The sequence below is a fragment of the Phoenix dactylifera genome, chromosome 1, assembly GCF_009389715.1.
Source record: "Phoenix dactylifera cultivar Barhee BC4 chromosome 1, palm_55x_up_171113_PBpolish2nd_filt_p, whole genome shotgun sequence".
NCBI classification, from domain to species: domain Eukaryota; kingdom Viridiplantae; phylum Streptophyta; class Magnoliopsida; order Arecales; family Arecaceae; genus Phoenix; species Phoenix dactylifera.
In genome coordinates, this window is record NC_052392.1 from 24,301,441 (window position 1) to 24,321,533 (window position 20,093).

At 41.8% G+C, this 20,093-nt stretch overlaps 1 protein-coding gene across 3 annotated transcripts; it reads left to right on the plus strand.

The window, feature by feature from the left end:
• The first annotated feature begins 600 nt into the window (after nt 1–600).
• Nucleotides 601–19,460, plus strand: LOC103716464 (pentatricopeptide repeat-containing protein At5g65560-like). Of its 3 annotated transcripts, none has more exons than XM_039130370.1 (4): nt 601–4,055; nt 4,180–4,252; nt 5,301–6,441; nt 18,579–19,460. In XM_039130370.1, exon 1 carries the CDS (start codon nt 726–728, stop codon nt 3,807–3,809), a length of 3,084 nt encoding a protein of 1,027 aa, XP_038986298.1. In that variant the 5' UTR covers nt 601–725; the 3' UTR covers nt 3,810–4,055; nt 4,180–4,252; nt 5,301–6,441; nt 18,579–19,460. The 3 variants fall into 3 exon arrangements, with proteins under 3 accessions (XP_038986298.1, XP_017700531.2, XP_038986297.1); XM_017845042.3 differs by having other exon boundaries at nt 18,582–19,460; XM_039130369.1 differs by lacking the exon at nt 4,180–4,252 and having other exon boundaries at nt 18,582–19,460.
• Nucleotides 19,461–20,093: the final 633 nt, after the last annotated feature.

The window sequence follows — 20,093 nt, forward strand, 5'->3', positions numbered from 1 at the left end:
AAATATTGGACCATTATCAAATACCAACATTTTTGATCAAACATTATTTTGTTGGCCAAATAAATCCTTTTTCTTTTCCAATCTGCTACTATTTGGATCTAAAAGCCTAATTTAATTAATAGCATGATTAAAATTCAATCATTATCATTGTTACTTAATCTTGTATAAACAGCATAATGTACATAAACCATCATCATTAGTTCAATTGCAACATATGGCCACTATTGCATAAATCAAGGTGCCCTAGAGCTACTATAGTGAACATTATGTTCCTTACCATAGCTGCAATTTAGAGCTATTTATTTTCTCCTTACCTTTTTTTAAATTAATATTTGGTCAGAGCGGGTTAAAATTTGGAATAGAAATGGGATTGGATGACCCGTATGGTTGGAGAAAGTTTTATTTCTATTATGATTCTTGAAGGAGTTCTATTTTTGTTCTGATTTTAAGGAAAAATGGGAATGCTTTTTTTTTTTTTTTTTTTCTTTCAAAATTCAATCTCAAATTTTCTTACATACTTAAATCCCATTCTGATATTAATTTCAATTTTAGCTGCGAACCAAATAGCTATTTCTATTTTGCTTCCGGTTTAACCAAACTTGAGGACATTCAGGCTCAACAAAAAGCTTTCTTTTTCCGAGGCCGCTCCTCTTCGGCGGTCCTTTAAGGCCGCAGCACCGCGAGCGGCGGCGACCCGAAACCCTTAAACCCTAATACCCACTGCCATGAGAAGTAGATGGACCGCTGCCATCACCCCCGGTGAGTCTACCGTCCCTCTCCTCCACCCCTCTTCCTCTTCTGCATTCCCCGTCTACCTCCCCCGGCGACCCTTCTCTTTTCCTTCCTCCTCGTCCGTCGCCGCCGCCCCGGAAACCCCAAGCCCAGAAAGCCCAATACTGGACTCCCATCTCCTCGCTCAGCTCTCCTCCATCCTCTCCCGCCGGCACTGGCGCCGGAGCCGCACCCTGAAACGATTGGCCCCCTCCCTCACCCCACTGCACGTCGCTGAGCTCCTGCGGACCCGCCCTCTCGACCCAGAGACCGCCCTCGCCTTCTTCCACTGGGTTGGCCAGCGGCCTGGCTACCGCAACAACGTAGACTCCTATGCTGCCCTCCTTGGTAACCTCCTTCGCTCCAAATCCCCCGTCAATGCCGAGAAGATCATCGTCTCTATGGTTAAGTCGTGCAATTCTGCCAAAGATATGCGCTCCACCATAAATTCCATTAGAGCCTTTCGTCGAGCAGGTGGCTGCGCCGGCTTCAGGCCGTCGCTCCGATGCTATCACATGCTGTTAAGGTCCCTCGAGAGATTCTCAATTACTGATGAGATGAAGGATTTATACCAACAGATTGTTAAAGATTGGATCTTGCCGGATATCATTACATGCAATACGATTATCAAGGCACACTGCAAGGAAGGGAATATTGCTGAGGCAAAGCAGTATTTAAGGTACTTATTGGAAGCAGGATTGAAACCCGATACCTTTACTTACAATTCTTTGATCTTATGCTACTGTAAAAATAAGGATTTGGATAGGGCTTGTTGGGTCTTCGTGATGATGCCGCAGATGGGCTGCCAGAGGAATGAATTCTCATACACCATTCTTGTCCACGGGCTCTGTGAGGCCCGCTGGATTGACAAAGCTTTTGTGCTGTTCTCAAAGATGGGTGATGATGGCTGCTGCCCGAATGTGCACACTTACACAGTGATGATCGACGGCCTCTGCAAGGAGGGCAAGGTTGAGGATGCTGAATCATTGCTGAGTGAGATTTCTGGCAGGGGTTTGGTCCCTAGCACCGTGACCTACAATGCTTTAGTCGATGGGTACTGTAAAGACGGAAACCTAGAGGCTTCTTTGAGGATTATGAAACTGATGGAATCGAAGGGCTGTAAGCCAGATGCTTGGACATATTCAGTGATGATTCATAAGCTTTCTAAGGAGAATCGCCTCGAGGATGCTGAAACCATGTTGAATGAGGCTATTGAGAAAGACTCGTCTCCCAATGTATTTACTTACACTGCATTGATTGATGGGTATTGCAAGCAGGGAAAATTTGTTGATGCTTGTAGGGTTATGAAACTGATGGAGTTGAATGGGTGCAAACCAGATGCTTGGACTTATACAAAGATGATTGATAGCCTTTGTAAGGATAATAGGCTACATGATGCGAAAAGCATGCTAGACGAGATGTTTGAGAAAGGCTTGGAGCCTAATGTTGTCACCTACACTGCTTTGATGGATGGGTATTGTAAGAGAGGAAAGGTTGATGATGCATTGGAGATTGTGGAATTGATGGAGTCAAATGGCTGTCGGCCAAATGCTTGGACATATAATGAGTTGATATATGGGTTTTGTCAGGAGAGGAAGGTGCACAAGGCAATGGCTTTGTTGAGTAAGATGCTTGAGAGTGGGTTATCTCCAGGCCTTATTACATATACTGCTTTGATTCATGGGCAATGCAAGGAGGGTCATATAGATAGTGCTTTTAGACTACTTGATTCTATGGAAGTGAATGGTTTGGTGCCTGATCAACAGACATACTCTATCATAATAGATGCCCTTTGCAAAAGTGGGAGAATTGAAGAAGCTTACTCACTCTTTAAGTCTGTTGCTAAGGAGGAGGTAAGGGCAAACAAGGTGATGTATACTGCTTTAATAGATGGTTTATGTAAAGCTGGAAAGCTCGATTTTGCTCATTCACTGCTAGAGGAAATGGTTTCTAAGGACTGCTTGCCAGATTCATACACCTATAGTGTTTTGATAGACGGGTTGTGCAAAGAAAAAAAATTGCAAGAAGCCTTGTCATTACTAGATGATATGTTTGAAAAGGGAATAGAGCCCACGACTGTCACCTATACGATTCTTATTGATGAAATGCTCAAGAAAGGGGAATGTGAATGTGCTAAAAGGATGCTTCAGCAAATGGTTTCTTCAGGGTGTAAGCCAAATGCTATCACCTACACAGTATTCATCCGTGCCTACTGCAGCGAAGGAAGAGTAGAAGAGGCAGAAAGTGTGATGCTAGAAATGAAAAAAGAAGGTGTTCATCCAGATTTGATGACTTATAACACATTGATTGATGGGTGTGGGAATATGGGATATATGGATCGAGCATTTTCTGTTCTCAAGGACATGATGGATGCTGCATGTGTGCCCAATTACTGGACTTATTCAGTTTTACTCAAGCATCTCATCAAGAGGAAGCAGGCTAACAGTGTCTTTGCCAATGCATCTGACCTATGGAGAATATTAGAGATAGATACTATATTGGAGCTTTTGCAGGAGATGATGAAGCACGGTTGCACTCCTAATGTGGTCATATACAATGTTCTCATTTCGGGGTTCTGCAAAGAGTGCCGGTTGGAAGAAGCATATATGCTACTTTCTCAAATGAAGGAAAGAGGGATACCGCCCAATGAAGACATCTACACCTCTTTAATTAATTGCTGCTGCAAAGTGAAAAAGTACTCCGAGGCATCAACATTCATAGGATCCATGGTAGAATGTGGTTATCTACCTCACTTGGAATCCTACCAGCTTCTTCTTTCAGGGCTTTGTGATGAAGGAGACTTTGAGAAGGCTAAAATGCTGTTTGGTGACTCTCTTGAGAGGGGTTATAATTGTGATGAAGTTGCATGGAAAATTCTTATTGATGGTCTACTTAAAAAGGGCTATATCAACATATGCTCTGAGATGTTATCTATCATGGAGGAAAGACACTGCTCTCCTAGCTCTCAAACATATGCTATGATTGCCAGGGATATTCGAGAAGTAATTAATGAGGCAGTGAGCGAAATTGAGGGGTGATCTTTGTTTCTGGTTTTCTTGTGCCGTACTTATCCATATGGTACATAGCATGCATATTTTTCCTTGGATGAACAAGTGAAAACCGAGAAAGCCAAGGGAATAAGAGAATACATTCTTCTGGATGTTCTTTACCATGTCACATATGATAGTATATTGGTGGTATAAGAACTTCACGAGATTATTGATGAAGCATTCTCTGGGATGAAGTTAGACAGCCCTGGTTTATTGCACCATAATTCAAAACAGGCAAGTTACTATATCTTCAGTGATCTCATTCATTTCTTTTATTTAAAATGCTATCACTTGGATTCTTTTCCTCTTTGTAATATTGGAAATCTCTTTCTTAGTTCTTTCTTTCCTTTCTATCCAGAAAGTCCATGGTAGGAAGACATTACAAATATTGGTGACAAAAGGCACAAAAAATTCTGCTATCTTTTCAAGTGGTACTAATCACTTACATTTAAATTATTTTTATTTTTGGGCAGCTGTACATAGACATTTTTATATTTTAAGACATATGGAGCGTTTTATTTAAGAGATTTCAGTGGAATCTATTTGTACACACACATGCATATGAGCATGCAAGCAGGTGCATCATATATAGGGAGAATCCAAAACTAGTCCCTATACGAAGAGCTATATGATCATGATCCTAGTAGTTCTGAGGGCACGTCGAATTAGATAGAACTTGAAAAAGGGAACCTATAGCCTAATGTAATTTAATGCTACCTGACTCGAGACAGTACATGATAAACATAAACTTACATAGACACAAACTTATTTGAAGAGTTCAATATAATGAAATTTGATATATTTGTTAAAAACATAAAAAAACATCAGTATTTTCAAATGGAGACTGTAAGTCGTCTTCTTTTTTTTTTCCATTTATATCTTCAATTGGTAGTACCTACGCATTCAGAAAATGGGGTCGAGTTGAATGTATAAGCATGATGGATGTACACATTTATTATAAATAATCTTGTTTGGGTTAGTATTCCAGATTCTGTATATCCTTTTCTTCTATAATTGTCAATACTGTTCTTTGGATTCATAGTGAGCTACTGAGAATATTGGGACTATGAAACCTACTGTTTCCACTTCATTGTAAATTAAACTCGGTGAAATCAGATGTATGCTATTGTTCCTAGTTGCTAAAGATTGGTCTGTTGGTTAAAACACTCCAAGGGAATCAGCTTCCTAGAAAACAATGTTACTGGCTTATTTTTTCCTTTTTAACTTGAAGCATTGTGTCTCCAATATAAAAACCTAGCATTCCCTCTTGCTACCGATCAAGAATTTCCTGCCTCTGATACAGTGATTCTCTATTATATATATATCTTTAAAGTTTTAGACATTTGTTTTCATCCCTTAACAATTTCGTTTCATGTTTCAAAGCATTAAAATATTACATAATCTTTGAGTAACAAACACCATCTTAATAAGGCAGGTGTTATGTCATCTTAAACTGATGGATTTTAGTTATTCTTGCAGTGAAATGGGACTCAAGAAGTGCTGCTATCTATTTCATGGAGGAATGTTGGGTGGTTAATTTCTTTCATATATATTGACCTCAGTTTTTTGGTTGCCAGTAGTTGAACATTAGGTAGTGGATTCTGCATTGATACTCTGCCTTCCTTGTGATACAATCAGACATGTACCACATTCTTTTGAGAATGTTGACTGGATGAACACTCAGATAGAGGCCATGGTTTGCAAGAAGATGATATATTAGATATACTGGTTCTGTCTGGGAAATCAGCATCAGTCACAGAGTTCGCATGAGATTTTACTGTCTGTAGCTGAGACCATGCTTCATTGGCTCTGTGGAAGGTGATCCATTAGATCTGGAAGGTTTGCAAAAGGTTGTTTTAGCAAATTGTGCAACCAGCGCTATAGCTTTCAACTGAGTATTATTTTTAATGAGACAAATGCTGATTCCGATTTCTTAGACTACAGTGCAGCTTCAGAGGGACACCAGAACATAATGTTCCTTGCAGTTTGGCAAATGGGTACGACTAAGGGACTCAGTCTTTTCCAGACCTGAATGACCCTAATTCTTGTTTACTGAAATTCTTGTATATTGCTAAGAATCATGTTTTGGCGTACTTCAATACCTCAAACGAGGTGGATAAATGGACATGGAGTATATCACCAAGTGCACTTGTCATGCTCTATTATGCCCCTTGCTTGGTGATCAGCAAAGGGGACTGATGTGCACTCCGCTGCAATTGCTGTGGAGATCTGAGGGTTTCTAAATTGCTACTTGAAATCAGAAGTTGACAGCCTGTGGCCAGTTAGGTTTTGGTGCCACTATCTGATTGATAAGACACTTGATTGCTTCTGAGGTGATTTAGGAGGATGGCAATAGGTCTTCATGGTAATCAAATAATATGCCCCCATATTATGTTATCCTGTCTTATGGTTGATGTTAGAGGCATTAGTTATATTGGACATCCTTTTTATCTCCCTTTGATATTGGAATTGTGGAGTTGGTTCAGAATCCTAGCCCTTTTGGCTGCAAGAAGTAAGCAAGTAAAAAGATCACAAATTGCTGTATGCTTATGACTCAGCGTGTTGTTTATGATGATATTCTGGAATGCATCTTTCCTTCAGGCAGGAGGATTTTGCCTTGGTAATCTCTCCACTGCTACCTTTGTGCAATGTTTCCTTCCCAACCTTTTAGATACTTGTTTCTGTAACCATATGGATGAAATTGGAAATGTAAGAACTTTACTTTCATAGGTGGCACTAATTACATGTGGTTGGAGCAGTGTTACCTGGAATTTCATGTTAAACAGAAAAAGAGGGGGAAGAAAGACAATTTGACACATGCCCCTAACACAGAAGTGTATTTATTTAATAATAAAACTTAAAAGACATTGAACATCCAAATCATAAGAAGAAGCATAGAATGGTAACCATGAAGAAAATAAAAAAAATCCTTCTTTATAATTTGAAGCTATAACATTTTTTATGATTTATTGATTTTTGATCTTTTTGGGTTAGATTCTGCTCTAATGGGTGCACGGGGCGACCACAACCCAAACGGATTCGAAGACCGAACCCTCGTTATCTGGGGGCCTTCACTCATGTCCCACACGAAGATATAGCGCCGCATGGGAGGGGAGTACATGGAGGAGTAAACCGCGAGAAAGATGGAAGTGGGAGGAAGAATCGCTCGCCTGTTGATGGTTCTGTTGCGAAGACGGGCGAGCGATAGCCATGCATGGGGGAGCTTCGATGTAGGAAGCGGGAGGCAGTTTTCTGAAGTGACAGCTGACCTTTCCGAACGTCAGTTATCAAGAGGAAGCGGAATACAGTCGTAGTGGGAACGAAAGCCATGTTGTACATGCACAACATGAGGATGTGGAAAGCAAACGCCGACGTGATAGCCTTTTTCTTCGCCAGTCAGTTATCAAGGGGGCCATAAATGAGAGAACGAGGGAGGAAAAAGGGTGTGAGAATAGTAGTTGGTGTATTGGGTTCACTCTCACCTGAAAGAGAGTATTCGTGCATGGGTTTTCTCTCACCCGAAGAGAGGCTTCTAATCAAACCTTTCATTCCCATCGATTTTTTCCTCTTTGCCACTGCTGGGATCTATTATTTGGTATCAGAGCCGGAAGATGTTGAACAAGGAGAGGATCGAGCGCCTAGAAGTCGAGATGGGGGCTGTTCAGGAGGAGCTGCGCGGCGTGGAGATGAGATTGGGGGGACGCTTCACCGAAGTTTTGGAGGCCATCCGTAGCCTTCAACTCTTCGTCCCGCAGCAACCATCGCTGGAGCCGTCGACTCTTCTTCCCCTATCGCGACGGGAAGGAGGCCATGGGCGGTTGGAGGATACCGTCGGGTACCCACGCCCTCTAAGAATGGATTTTTCGAGGTTCACTGGGGATGATCCGATCGTCTGGCTTGACTGAGCGGAGCAATACTTTGCCAGCCAAGGTACTCCGGCCAACCGTAGGGTTTCCACGGCCTCATTTTACCTGGACGAGGAGGCAAACCACTGGTGCCAATGGTTACGCCGGGCATACCGGGACGAGGGGCTGGTGATCACATGGCAGTTGTTCGAGGAGCTGTTGGCTAGGTTCGGGCCCAACAAATATGTGAACTTCAACGAAAAGTTGTCACATATTCAGCAAAGGGGTCGGTGAGGGAGTATCAACAGGAGTTTGAAAAACTAGCTAACCGAGTCCGTGGTTGGCCGTAGGACGCGCCGATCGGTACCTTCGTCGGAGGACTCAAGGAAGAGATAGCCAAGGAGGTGCACATGAGACAACCCCATTCGTTGCGAGAAGCCATCACCGTTGCTCGCATGAGAGAGGAGAGGTTGGAACAGAAGCGAAATGCTCAACGTCACGTCGGGCTTTGTGTCATCGGTGGCCCCAGGGCCCTAACCGTGCCGACCAACACACCCTGCCTTCCTGCTCCAACACCAGTCCGACGCATCACCTAGGGGGAGATGCAGCAACGGCGAAAGCGAGGACTCTGCTTCAAGTGCAATGAAAAGTTCACTCTCGAGCATCGTTGCAAGACTCCCCAGGTTCACCTCATAGAGGCCGATCAAACGGAGTATGAGGAAGGAGCAAGTGGTGGAGAAGTTGACCACCAAGTGATGACCAGGATGAAGGAGGAGCACCACCGGTAATCTCCTTGCACGCCCTAACTGGATGGAATGGGCCGAGGACGATGTGGGTGGTGGCACGCATCCATGGTCATCCGTTGACCGTCCTTATCGACAGCGGATCATCCCACAACTTCATTAGCAATCGCATCGCTAAGCAACTCCAACTCCTCATTGACGCAACAGTCAGATTCGGAGTCCGGGTTGCGAATGGAGAGATCCTCCAATGCCGGAAGATGTTCCGGTCGGTGGAGCTGGAGCTGCAAGGGAAGAAGTTCTTGGTGAATTTCTATACATTGCCACTCGTTGGGTTGGACGCTGTCCTAGGTGTACAGTGGCTCGAGATGCTCGGCCCTGTACTCTGCGACTGGAAGCAGATGACCATGAAGTTTTGATGGAACAGTCGGGAGTGTGGGCTCATCGGGCAGCCTACAAGGCCTACAAGAGCTTTGGATCCCCAAGGCATGCAGCGAGAAATCAAGGGGAGGGCACAGTTATTTGCCATCGTGGTTAGAAACTCCGGGGAACACCAACTGGAGGCCGAAAGGAAAGAGCTACCTATGGATCTCTAGAGCCTGCTGAGGAAGTACCCTTCCCTCTTCAACGAACCCCGAGGGCTACCGCTGGAACGAGCCTTTGTCCATTGCATACCCCTACAGGAGGGAGCTTCGGCTGTTAACGTCCGGCCATACAGATATGCCTACTTCCAGAAAAATGAGATCGAACGTCAAGTAGCTGAGATGTTGGACGTCGGGATTATTAGGGAGAGCCAAAGCCCCTTCTCTTTCCCGTCCTGTTAGTAAAAAAGGACGATACCTGGCGATTCTGCATAGACTATAGGGCTCTCAATGCTATCACCATCAAGGATAGGTTTCCTATCCCCTCCGTCGATGACATGCTGGACGAGCTGCACAGAGCTTATTTCTTCACCAAGCTGGACCTTCGGGCAGGGTACCACCAGATCTGAATACAACCCGAGGATGTCCACAAGACGGCTTTCCGCACGCACCACGGCCACTTCGAGTACTTGGTGATGCCCTTCGGACTGTGCAACGCTCTTACAACATTTCAGGCAGCAATGAACTCCATTTTTGGGAGCATTTGCGTAAGTTCATCCTGGTATTTTTCGACGATATTCTGGTATATAGCGCCACCTGAGAGCTTCACCTGACTCACCTCGACACTACCTTAAGCATCCTTGCCGACCACTGTTTCTACCTGCAACCCTCCAAGTGCTTGTTTGGACAGCAGCAGGTTGATTATCTTCGGCATATTGTTTCGGCCAGGGGAGTGCAGGTGGATGCCACCAAGGTACAAGCAATATAGGATTGGCCACGACCCACAACCGTGACGGAACTGAGAGGCTTCCTTGGACTGATAGGATGCTATCGAAAATTCGTTAAGAACTATGACATTATTGCTGCTCCCTAACCATATTACTGAGAAAGGGACAGTTTCAATGGAATCCCCAAGCCGAGCAGGCGTTCCACCACCTCAAGCAAGCGATGACGACTACCCCAGTGCTCGCCGTTCCCAACTTCTCCGAGACATTCGTGATTGAAACCGATGCATCTGAGAAGGGAATTGGAGCCGTGTTAACTCAAGATGGGAGGCCTGTTGCTTACATGAGCAAAGCACTGAGCATCACCAAGAAAGGATGGTCTACCTACACCAACGAAATGTGGCAATTATGGATGTCGTTCGGATGTGACGACCATACCTACTGGGGAGGAGGTTTCAAATCCACACTGACCAGAGGAGCCTACGGTACTTTCTGAAGCAGCGCGTGAGCATCCTGGAGCAGCAAAAGTGGGTGGCGAAGCTATTGGGCTATGAATATGAAATTATTTGTAAGTCGGGGAAGGAAAATTCGGCTGCCGATGCCCTATCATGCCTTCCTGAAGAGGGTGCACTTCATGCTCTCAGTCGGCCACTCTTTGACATCTGGGAGGAGATACTAACTGCAAACCACGAAGATCCTTACCTGCAACAAAAGACTCAACAGCTAGAGGCAGCACCCAACCAAATGAAGAATTTCCAAACAAAGGGAGGGATTCTGTATTATAAGGGACGGGTTGTGATTTCCCCCATATCACCGTTGGGAGCTAAGTTCATGGCGGAATTTCACAACACAAAGGTTGGGGGGCACTTCGGAGCCCTACATACCTATAAATGAATCGCACAAGCTTTCTACTGGGAATCAATGAAGCCGGACATCCAGAAGTTCGTGGCCGAGTGTGCAGCTTGCCAACAGCATAAATACGAAGCCCAAGTTTCTGCCGGGCTACTCCAACCCTTGCTGGTGCCAACCCAGGTCTGGGAGGACATCTCGTTGGATTTTGTCGAAGGATTACCGTGGTCTATGGAAAAAAAATGTCATTCTGGTCATCGTTGATCGGCTCACCATATACGCACACTTCCTGTCCCTCTCCCATCCTTACACTGCACGGGGGGTGGCTGAGCTCTTTGTCAATCAAGTAGCTTGTTTGCATGGGATGCCAAGAACAATCGTGAGTGATCGGGATCCAGTATTCGTAAGCAATTTTTGGCATGAATTCTTCAAGCTTCAAGGATCCTCGCTTCGCATGAACTCAATATACCATCCTCAATCCGATGGCCAGACCGAGGTCGTCAACAGATGCGTCGAGCAATATCTCAAGTGTTTGTGCAGCCAGTATCCGAAGACATGGGAACAAAATCTAGCTTGGGCGGAGTACTGGTACAACACCATCTTTCACTCCACTACCGGAATGACACCCTTCCAAGCACTATACAAGAGAGCACCACCCATGATTATCAGGTACATGGAGGGACTTTCAGCAGTGGATGAGGTCGACCGAACTTTGGCAGAACGCGACCAGCTGATGAGAGAGCTAAAATGCAACTTGGAATGGGCACAAGTCAGGATGAAGCAGCAGGCCGACAAAAAGACCAGGGAAGTTTCCTTCACTGAGGGGGGAATGGGTGTTTTTGAAACTTTCACCTTATCGGCAACACCCGATCTTCCGGCGAGCCCATCAGAAACTCGTCCAGAAATATTTCGGGCCATACCGCATCCTTGAGCGCATCGGGCCAATAGCTCACCGGCTAGATTTGCCTGAGGATGTGAAGGTTCATCCGGTGTTTCATGCCTCCCTTCTTAAACAAAAGTTGGGAGAAGGGCGGATATCCTGTAATGGACCCCCACCAGTTCAAGAAGATGGACATCCCGTGTTGGAGCCAACAACAATTAAAGACTACTGATGGGTTAAGAAGGGAGGAAAGATCATCGAAGAGGTCTTTGTACAGTGGCGATGGTTGCCTGAAGAGGATGCCACCTGGGAAGAATACGATCTCTTGAAGGTGCATTACTCCCGAGCGAACCTTGAGGACAAGGTTCAGGTTGAAGGCGGGAGGGATGATGGGTGCATGGGGCGACCCCGACCCAAACGGATTCGAAGACCGAACCCCCGTTATCTGAGGGCCTTCACTCATGTCCCTTACGAAGATACAGCGCTGCATGGGAGAGGAGTACGTGGAGGAGTAAACCATGAGGAAGATGAAAGTGGGAGGAAGAATCGCTCGTCCGTTGATGGTTTCGTTGCGAAGACGGGGGAGCGATAGCCATGCATGGGGAAGCTTCGACATAGGAAGTGGAAGGCAGTTTTCTGAAGTGACAGCCGACCTTTGCGAACGTTAGTTATTAAGAGGAAGCGGAATACAGTCGTAGTGGGAACGAAAGCCAAGCCATGTTGTACATGTACAACATGAGGACGTGGGAAGCAAACGCCGACGTGACAGCCTTTTCCTTCGCCAGTCAGTTATCCAGGGGGCCATAAATGAGAGAATGAGGGAGGAAAAAGGGTGTGAGAATAGTAGTTGGTGTATTGGGTTTACTCTCACCCAAAGGAGAGTATTCGTGCATGGGTTTTTTCTCACCTGAAGAGAGGCTTCTAATCAAACTTTTCATTCCCATCGTTCTTTTCCTCTTTGCCACTGCTAGGACCTATCATCCTCATGTTAGAATCCAACTGCTGAGTATGTATCCATTCAAAATTAGATTTAGGATGATGGTCTTGCTAAAAGATCTCCAATTGGATTTCCTGAAAAAGCTTTCTTCCAAGTTTTTGGTATTTTGAATCACATCACTTGTAGGGTTGTAAGTAGGTTGGGTTGGATCACCGATTGAGACCCCCCAAATCGAATCCATATCCGAATCAAGTAAAAATAATGAGTCCAAGCCCCTTATGTTTCCATTTTATAGGCATTATTGACAACTTATTCTACATAAGAGTGAATGACAATCATATGTAAATCATAATCAACAAGAAAAATTGATGTTTAACTACAATAGTTTAAGGAGGTGCTCCCAGGTTGGTCCAGTTTCAACTTGGGTTACTTAGTGATGCATATCCAATCTGTTTCCCAATATATCATAGTTTTTGACCGAAGAATAATCCAAATGACTTTAGTTTGGATTTAACTGGATTACTTTTAGGTCTGTTCTGGACTGGAAGCGGGTCAGTCCAGTCCACTTGAAACCCTAATTACACACCATCAAATGTTTGAAAGCAGCACAATTAATTGAGACAATAGTAAAGGCATTATCATAGACTTTAATTTGGCATTACTTCTTGTTTTTAGTTTTTAGGGTTTTTTTAATTAAAAGGAATTTTTATTTTTTTGAAAATCAAAAACCTGAAACTTGTTTGATAGTTACATTAGTTGCATTTGGTAGTGGCTACGGTGATGATGGTGGAGATGTGGTGGTGTGATTGCCGGCAGCAGCCAACAGCAAGCAAAGGGTGATGGGGTAGTGGTGGCGGCGGCGATAGAGGCAATGCTGGCGGTAATGGGCGGTTTGGCTTTCAAACATTATGGAAACCATATTTTTTAGCTTACACAATTTGTAGAAACAGAGAAAGAGCTTTCAAAAAACTAGAAATAGAAATCGGGTTACCAAACACCATTCCTTCTTTGGTTTATGTGTTCTGTAGAAAACTGAAAACTAGAAATCGAAAGTGATGCCAAACAGGTTCTTAATGTTTCATTATTTGATAACTTCTTATTTATGCTTGATGGAAGATTGTATCTAGCTTGAATACTGATTAAGATATGGTTGGAGATGAAGATGAGTTGTTTTGCTCTCTTGGTAACATCTGGGTGAAATTGTGGCATGTTGTCATTTGGGTGTGAAAGCTGAGGAGGGAAGGAGAAGGCGAGAGGATATTCAAATTGACTGAAGAGAGATAAGGGGAATGTGGTTAGAACTTGTTTTCGGCAGGGACATAAAAATATAATCTTTGGAGTAAAATTTTCTAGGAGCAAGGGACAAGGGCTAGGGAGGAAGAAACTATAATAATGATTTATCTCTTTGAATATTCATAAACCTCAATCTATGGATAGGAGGAGCATGGTGAATGATAGCTGGAAATCTAGGAACAATGATGTATGATTCCATCAGGATGACTAGATGGTTTCAGTAATAAAATTTTGACGAGATGTAGACAATCAAGTATATATTATCTGTTGAAAAATTTGTAAAAAATTAGTCTTTTTTTATTAGAATTAAGGTGGTTATTTACTGCCACTTAGGTTTGAAACAGTGCCATTCAATCTGGAGAGCGAGGTGCGAACCAGCTATTGGCAATAAAAAAAGAAAAAAAAATGAAGAAATGTAGTTACGTTGTAATCTAATGGAATGAAGAGAACATCAACCTTGATTAAATTTAGTGGTATTATTGAGATTGAAGGTTGTCATGAATGTATATGGTCTCATTGTACCCATATAAAATGTGATCTTGTAAAGTAGCTGGAGGATGTAGAAAATCAATGTTATGTAATTATCTCCAGTGCTTTTGATATATGAGCTTCTTTTTTCTTTCTTTTTTTTTTGGGGGGGGTGGGGGGGTGAGGCATGATGGCTACTACCTTAAGGTGATCGACCACTTCTATTGAGGTTTTGTATGAACTTTGGATGTTTCCTTTAGGAATAGTTCTTCTGTTTGGTGCATTATCTAACAAAAAGGTAGAAAGAGAATCAAAACATAAGAACTTTGTATGAAGTTTCTCCTTTTCTTTCTTTCTTTCTTTCTTTCTTTTTTTTAGAGAAATCTGGTGGTAGGGAAAATAAGGCAAATTACAAAACAGAGACTATGAATCAGTTAAAAATGAGCATAACTTGTAAAATACAATTTTAAAGGGATTCATTAGAGTCAAAGATATTGATTCTTAGAGTAAACAGGATCAGAAATGATAATAACCTTATATGGCAAATGCTGCAAGGATAGATGTTATGATCACTAAATGTCTGTTTCACTTTGAGCCATAAACATACTATAGGTAGATAGTGTATGGATTGCATAGAACAAGGATGTTATTCAAGTTTTTGCCTGTTACAAGAAGTTAGATTCAGAAAAGGTCTTGAATATATCCCTTCTTGTTGATTTGTAGATTTCTACATTGGCTGAAAGTATGCAAAATTGGTAAAAAGAAAGAATTTGAGCTCAAGAAGCTATTCCCGAGTTGCGCCAGTGACAGCTCTAAAACTCAATGGATTTAATTTTTCATACTATCAAGGAGTTGTCTGCTGTTGTTAAAATACTAAAAAGAGCCTTTATGAACTTAAAGATTGGATTGGGTGATGTGGTCTTAACATCACTCATGTGATATTAATCCTAAAGAAAGAGAGGGATGAAATGGGACCATAAGTCAATGATTTTAGATTTTATTTTATTTTATTGATGAAAAGAGATGCTATACCTCAACTCAGAATATCTGAATAAGAGAATTCAATCAAATCAGCTCCAACAAGTTCTTCCAGTGGAAGAGCTAGACAGGCATGGGAGGATATGTCCATGTCTTCCCCTTGGTCCATTCCAGCTAAGCAATGTGCTGGTTGGTTATCTCTATAGATATGCTAGCTCAGAACCGTTCCAGGGTGTTGATAATAAACTACATGTCCTGCAACAAGGGATTGTTGGCATCTGACCTATGCAATCTGCACACCCCACTGACAATGGTAGCAGAGTCACCCTTCAGTCAAATATTCCTGCAACCAAGCTGCTCATAGGCTGTGTCGTAATCCTTTCCAAGCTGCTCCCAGTTCAGCCACTGGCACTGACGCTTGCAAAACTTGTCTGGCTACTGCCTTAAGGACCCCCCCTGTAACAGTCTTGAATAATATAACATGCACCAGCCCTTAGTTTATCAATGAACTACTGAGAGGAGGAAAGGAGAATGGTGGGGAGGGGAGCCAAGAGACAGAGACGGGTTAGGAATTGGGGCTTGTAGGTCCATTGCTGTCTCAGTACCTCAGAGCTTGGTGGAGGTGAACCTTGGAATTAGCTCTCCTGAGACTTTAGCCTGTCAATATCTCAACATAAATAGACTTCCACAAAATCCAAGACATGAAATAAGAAAACAAAAAAATATTTTAAAATATTCTGATGATTATTCATTGATTGACTGGTCAATATCACTTTACCAGGAAACCCATCATTCAATATACTACATTAATAAAGAGATAGTTATGAGTTTTGTGACCCTTCACCAAAAAAATTTGGGCACTTTATACTGATGTTCTTTAGCAGTTGAGAAAGTTAAGGATTGATGTGGCACCACTTGTTATAAGTTTCTTTTCTATTTTCTTTTAATTTTACAGAATATTCCAAAAATTAGGGCCAAGTGCCAATATTTCTGGTTGATGTAAGCAGGGCACTTCATTTTCAGAAAGCCATGGCCATGGAGTGTTATGCTGTGTCATAAAGCATTGGGGATTATGATAGAAGGATATGCATTCCGAGTTAATCCTCCTTATTGGTATTGGAGCTTAATGACTATGTCTGTTCTTGAAATACAAGGACAACAACCTCATTCTTTTTTTGAGAATGTAGAGAGTGAATTTAAAATAGAACTAGGTGTCTTGCCTTATATGTGTCAGACATAGCTCAGCATTAGTGAGGATATGCCTTTTGTTGATCTGTAGGTCTTTTTAGGAATGTTCTTTCAAGTGATCTTGGGGTTCTCTTCACTTGGTTCGCCAAAAGATGGCCAACTTGGTCTCTATTTAAAGGTGAAGAATCTGAAGTTTTTTGTTTTCCTTATTTGATTGGATATTTGATGCCTTTATCAACTTGAATGTAATTGTGATTTGTCATTGGACTAGTCATGCATTACAAACTGAGCTGATAGTTGTCTCAGATCACTAAATTATCGGATAAATAAGCTGGTTATGGTTATTTGTTAGAAGTTTGTGCTTAGGGATCTTCTCCCTCTCCCAATTTTCAGTTGGAGGATTGTTCAGGTGTCTAGAGCATTTTGCATACTGTAGTTGCACAAAAGATTGTGAGCTATTGGAATCTCAGACACAGTACTAAAATCATCCTATTCAGAAAATAGTGTACATATTGGCTCTGACAGTGTCGAAATCTGAAAGTTTTATTGAAAATATAATGTCATGCACCAAATACTCAAATTGTTTGCAGAAAATTAATCGAAGTAAATATGAAATGAAATAATTTATGAATGCCTTAAACAAATCTTTTGACACAATATAACCTGATACATCTCATCCTTTTTTAGCTTGACATATTCATGCTTCCGCTTGTTAAATTACGCTATGTAAAGCTCACAAGTCATTTGGTTTCTTTGTAACTTGAGGAATGCATATTAGTAGTCTATTGACGAACTGTGGCTACTAATTAGTACGGTCATTTTAGTGGAAATATACATCAACATAAGTTGTACATGTAAGTTCAGAAAAGAGTTGCAGTTAAACCACACCTATTTTGCTTCCCTATATGAAAAGTAAAAGTTACATTGTGGTGGCTGATAGTTGTGTTGATCTGGGCATCTTCCAGAACTCTCAGAGTTTACAGAAGTCTTTTAGCTCAACAACTCAAAATTCTAAAGAACAACAAATATGGTATGCCAACAACTTGCCTGCAAATCTCTTGACTTTTCCTAGGTGGTTGTGCCTAATATGCCATGATGTCTCATTTCTGTCCAAAATTATTATGGCTAACTTCTACAACCTAATCAGGGCTGCCACTCTTATTGTTGTAGGTGGTACAATTTATTTTTCTTTTCTTTCTTTCTTTTGGGTTATGTACAATTTGTTTGAGAGTAACTTCATCAACCCAGGTGATTTATGGTAAACTTATGTTTGATCCGTTGCTGATATAATAATTATTTCTCAGACAAAAAAAGTCTGAAAGTAGATCCATTCATGAATTTCTGACTAGACCAGAGTTTCTTCTGGTAGAACAGATGCAGAAATCAGTGAGTTAAGGGAAAAATTCTTTTGGCTGACCAATTTTTTCTGTTTCTTTTTCTTATCTTCTTTTTTTTTTTTGGTGGAGGAGGGGGGTATGGTTCTTCGTATTTCTGTCTTTTCATTTGTTTAATGAAATGGCTTGGTAGGGTGTCTTCCTTCTCTAGTCTTTGGTCATAAAGTGGCATTCAAACACCTGTCTATGGAGTCACCAAGTATTTATTTAGAAGCCCTCATAAATACCTCCATGCTGTCAATTCAATATGTAGGTATGGCTTTGCAATCACTGTCAAATTCAACATTCATACTTGCAAAATGAAATTCAAACCATAAGATGTAATTAATTTTGCTTTAATTTAGATGTGTATTCATACCCTCATCTTGTCGACATTACTGGTCACATTCTGTGCTTGTATTCTGCCAGCCACATTAACACTTAACTGCCTTTTACATTGTTCCAAAGAGCTTGCTAAAAGATCAACTTAAATGCTCAATTATACTCGAAAAATATGCAAGAGTTTGCATTTTAAAGTTCTGAATCTTGAATGTCTCGATTATTGTAGACAATTTTGGGTACTTGAGAAATTTATGAGTAACTGGACTATAACATGATGTCAGATCAGCAAAGGTAGACATGAAACATTGAATGATCTAGTCAAGACAGATGCCTTATTTTGGAGATCTGAAGAGCTTGAATGAGCTATTGCTTTATATTTGAATGTAATTTCAGTATTTAAGTGTCATCTTTTTTATGCCTCTTTTTTTTTTGAGAAATTTCTGGTTATGGTTTTAACTGTTAAGGACATCCTTTATGTTGGTGTCATAAGTTCTTCAAAGATAATGCACCTATACCTTTAATGGTGTAAATACTTATTGTTGGCTCATGATGCTTCAGCAGGATTGTTGCTGCTATTAAACTGAAACATCTTGCAGAATCAAGGGTGAATTGATTGCAGACAGTCCGGTCATTAGCTCTGTAATCTTTGTTGAGCCTGATCCCACCAAGCCTTCCTCAGTATGGAATTATGAGAATGACCAGGTTTTTGGCATGAGGCTGCGAGACCAAAGTCAGCCAGGTCAAGAAGGGTTTGTATTGCACCCAGTGCCCTGACCTTGGTCAGACCAAGCGAGGCTCATGGCTAGCACATTGTTCGACTTGCATTGTCACGCACTGAAGTGAACAACTTTGATCCTGACATCCAGTACTGCTTGGAGTCTTTTGGCCATAGGCCAGGCTGTCTGCTGTTGTGTTCTCCAGGATGGGGACCTCATCTTTTCTTGGAGAAAGCATGGATTGGATCTGGGTTTCAGTTTGAATCAGTTCAGAAGTCTCGGGCTTGTGCCCTGTCAGGTTTAATTTTTTCAGGCTGAACCCAAGCTACTTTTAAATTACGCCTGGAGTTCTTTCCCCATTATGTCATGGGTGCGCATAACCAATTATGATTGTAAACTATATCTTCTTTTATGGATCCAAATCCACGTAACATGCCTTGTGGCTCTAGTGCCCTGATCGATCAATTTGTAGGGACGCATGTCATTGAATTGTTTCAATAACCTTAGTTCATGTGGGACTCGATGCAACCTGCATACTATCTGCGGATTGGTGCTGCCCTGGAGTTGAGAGCACAGCAAATTGACATATCTGGCACATTGTTGGCTGTTGTTTTCTTGCTAAATAAATCTGAAAGCCAGGCCACAATTGCTGACTGATTGCTTCCAAATTGTGTGTGTACAAATTGCATTTGCATCCAGAATACAAATTCCATTCTACTTGTTAGATGTTGCCACTGCATATCATTTTCATTCAGATGCATGCATCTCAACGTTAACCTGTGTGATCATTGAATGATTGAATCGGCTGGATGTTTTACCCCTGGAAGTTCAGGTCATCAAAGTAGTGAATTCTGAAATTGAAATGGAAGAGTGCGGCCTCCAACCTTCGGCCGCCTGCTTTTATTCATTGAGGATAAGAATCTAATGCAACAGTCTTACGGCACTTCAGTCCTCATGGACAAAAAATTGCATTTCTAAAGTAATTTTGAATGAGTAAATAATAACATGAAGTCCCTCTAGAAAATCAAATACAACAGTCATGCGGTAAGAAGATGCAATGTTATTTTAGTTAATGCGACTTTTCAAGTATTTCTATGACAAGTATTGGTGAGTTACTCTAAGCCATATGTTTGGCATTGCTGCCAGTTTTTAATTTCTGGTTTTCTTTTCTGAAAACATGAGACTGAACTCATTTTATTATTTATTTTACTTTATATTTTTTTTTTTGAAAACACTTTCTAAATTTTCTGAAAAAAAGAATAAAAGGAAAGTAACTTTCAGTTTTTTTTTTTTTTTTTTTTTTTTGAAATGAAAACCGCCTCGCCCTTATTCACACCGCCATCACCTATCATCTCCT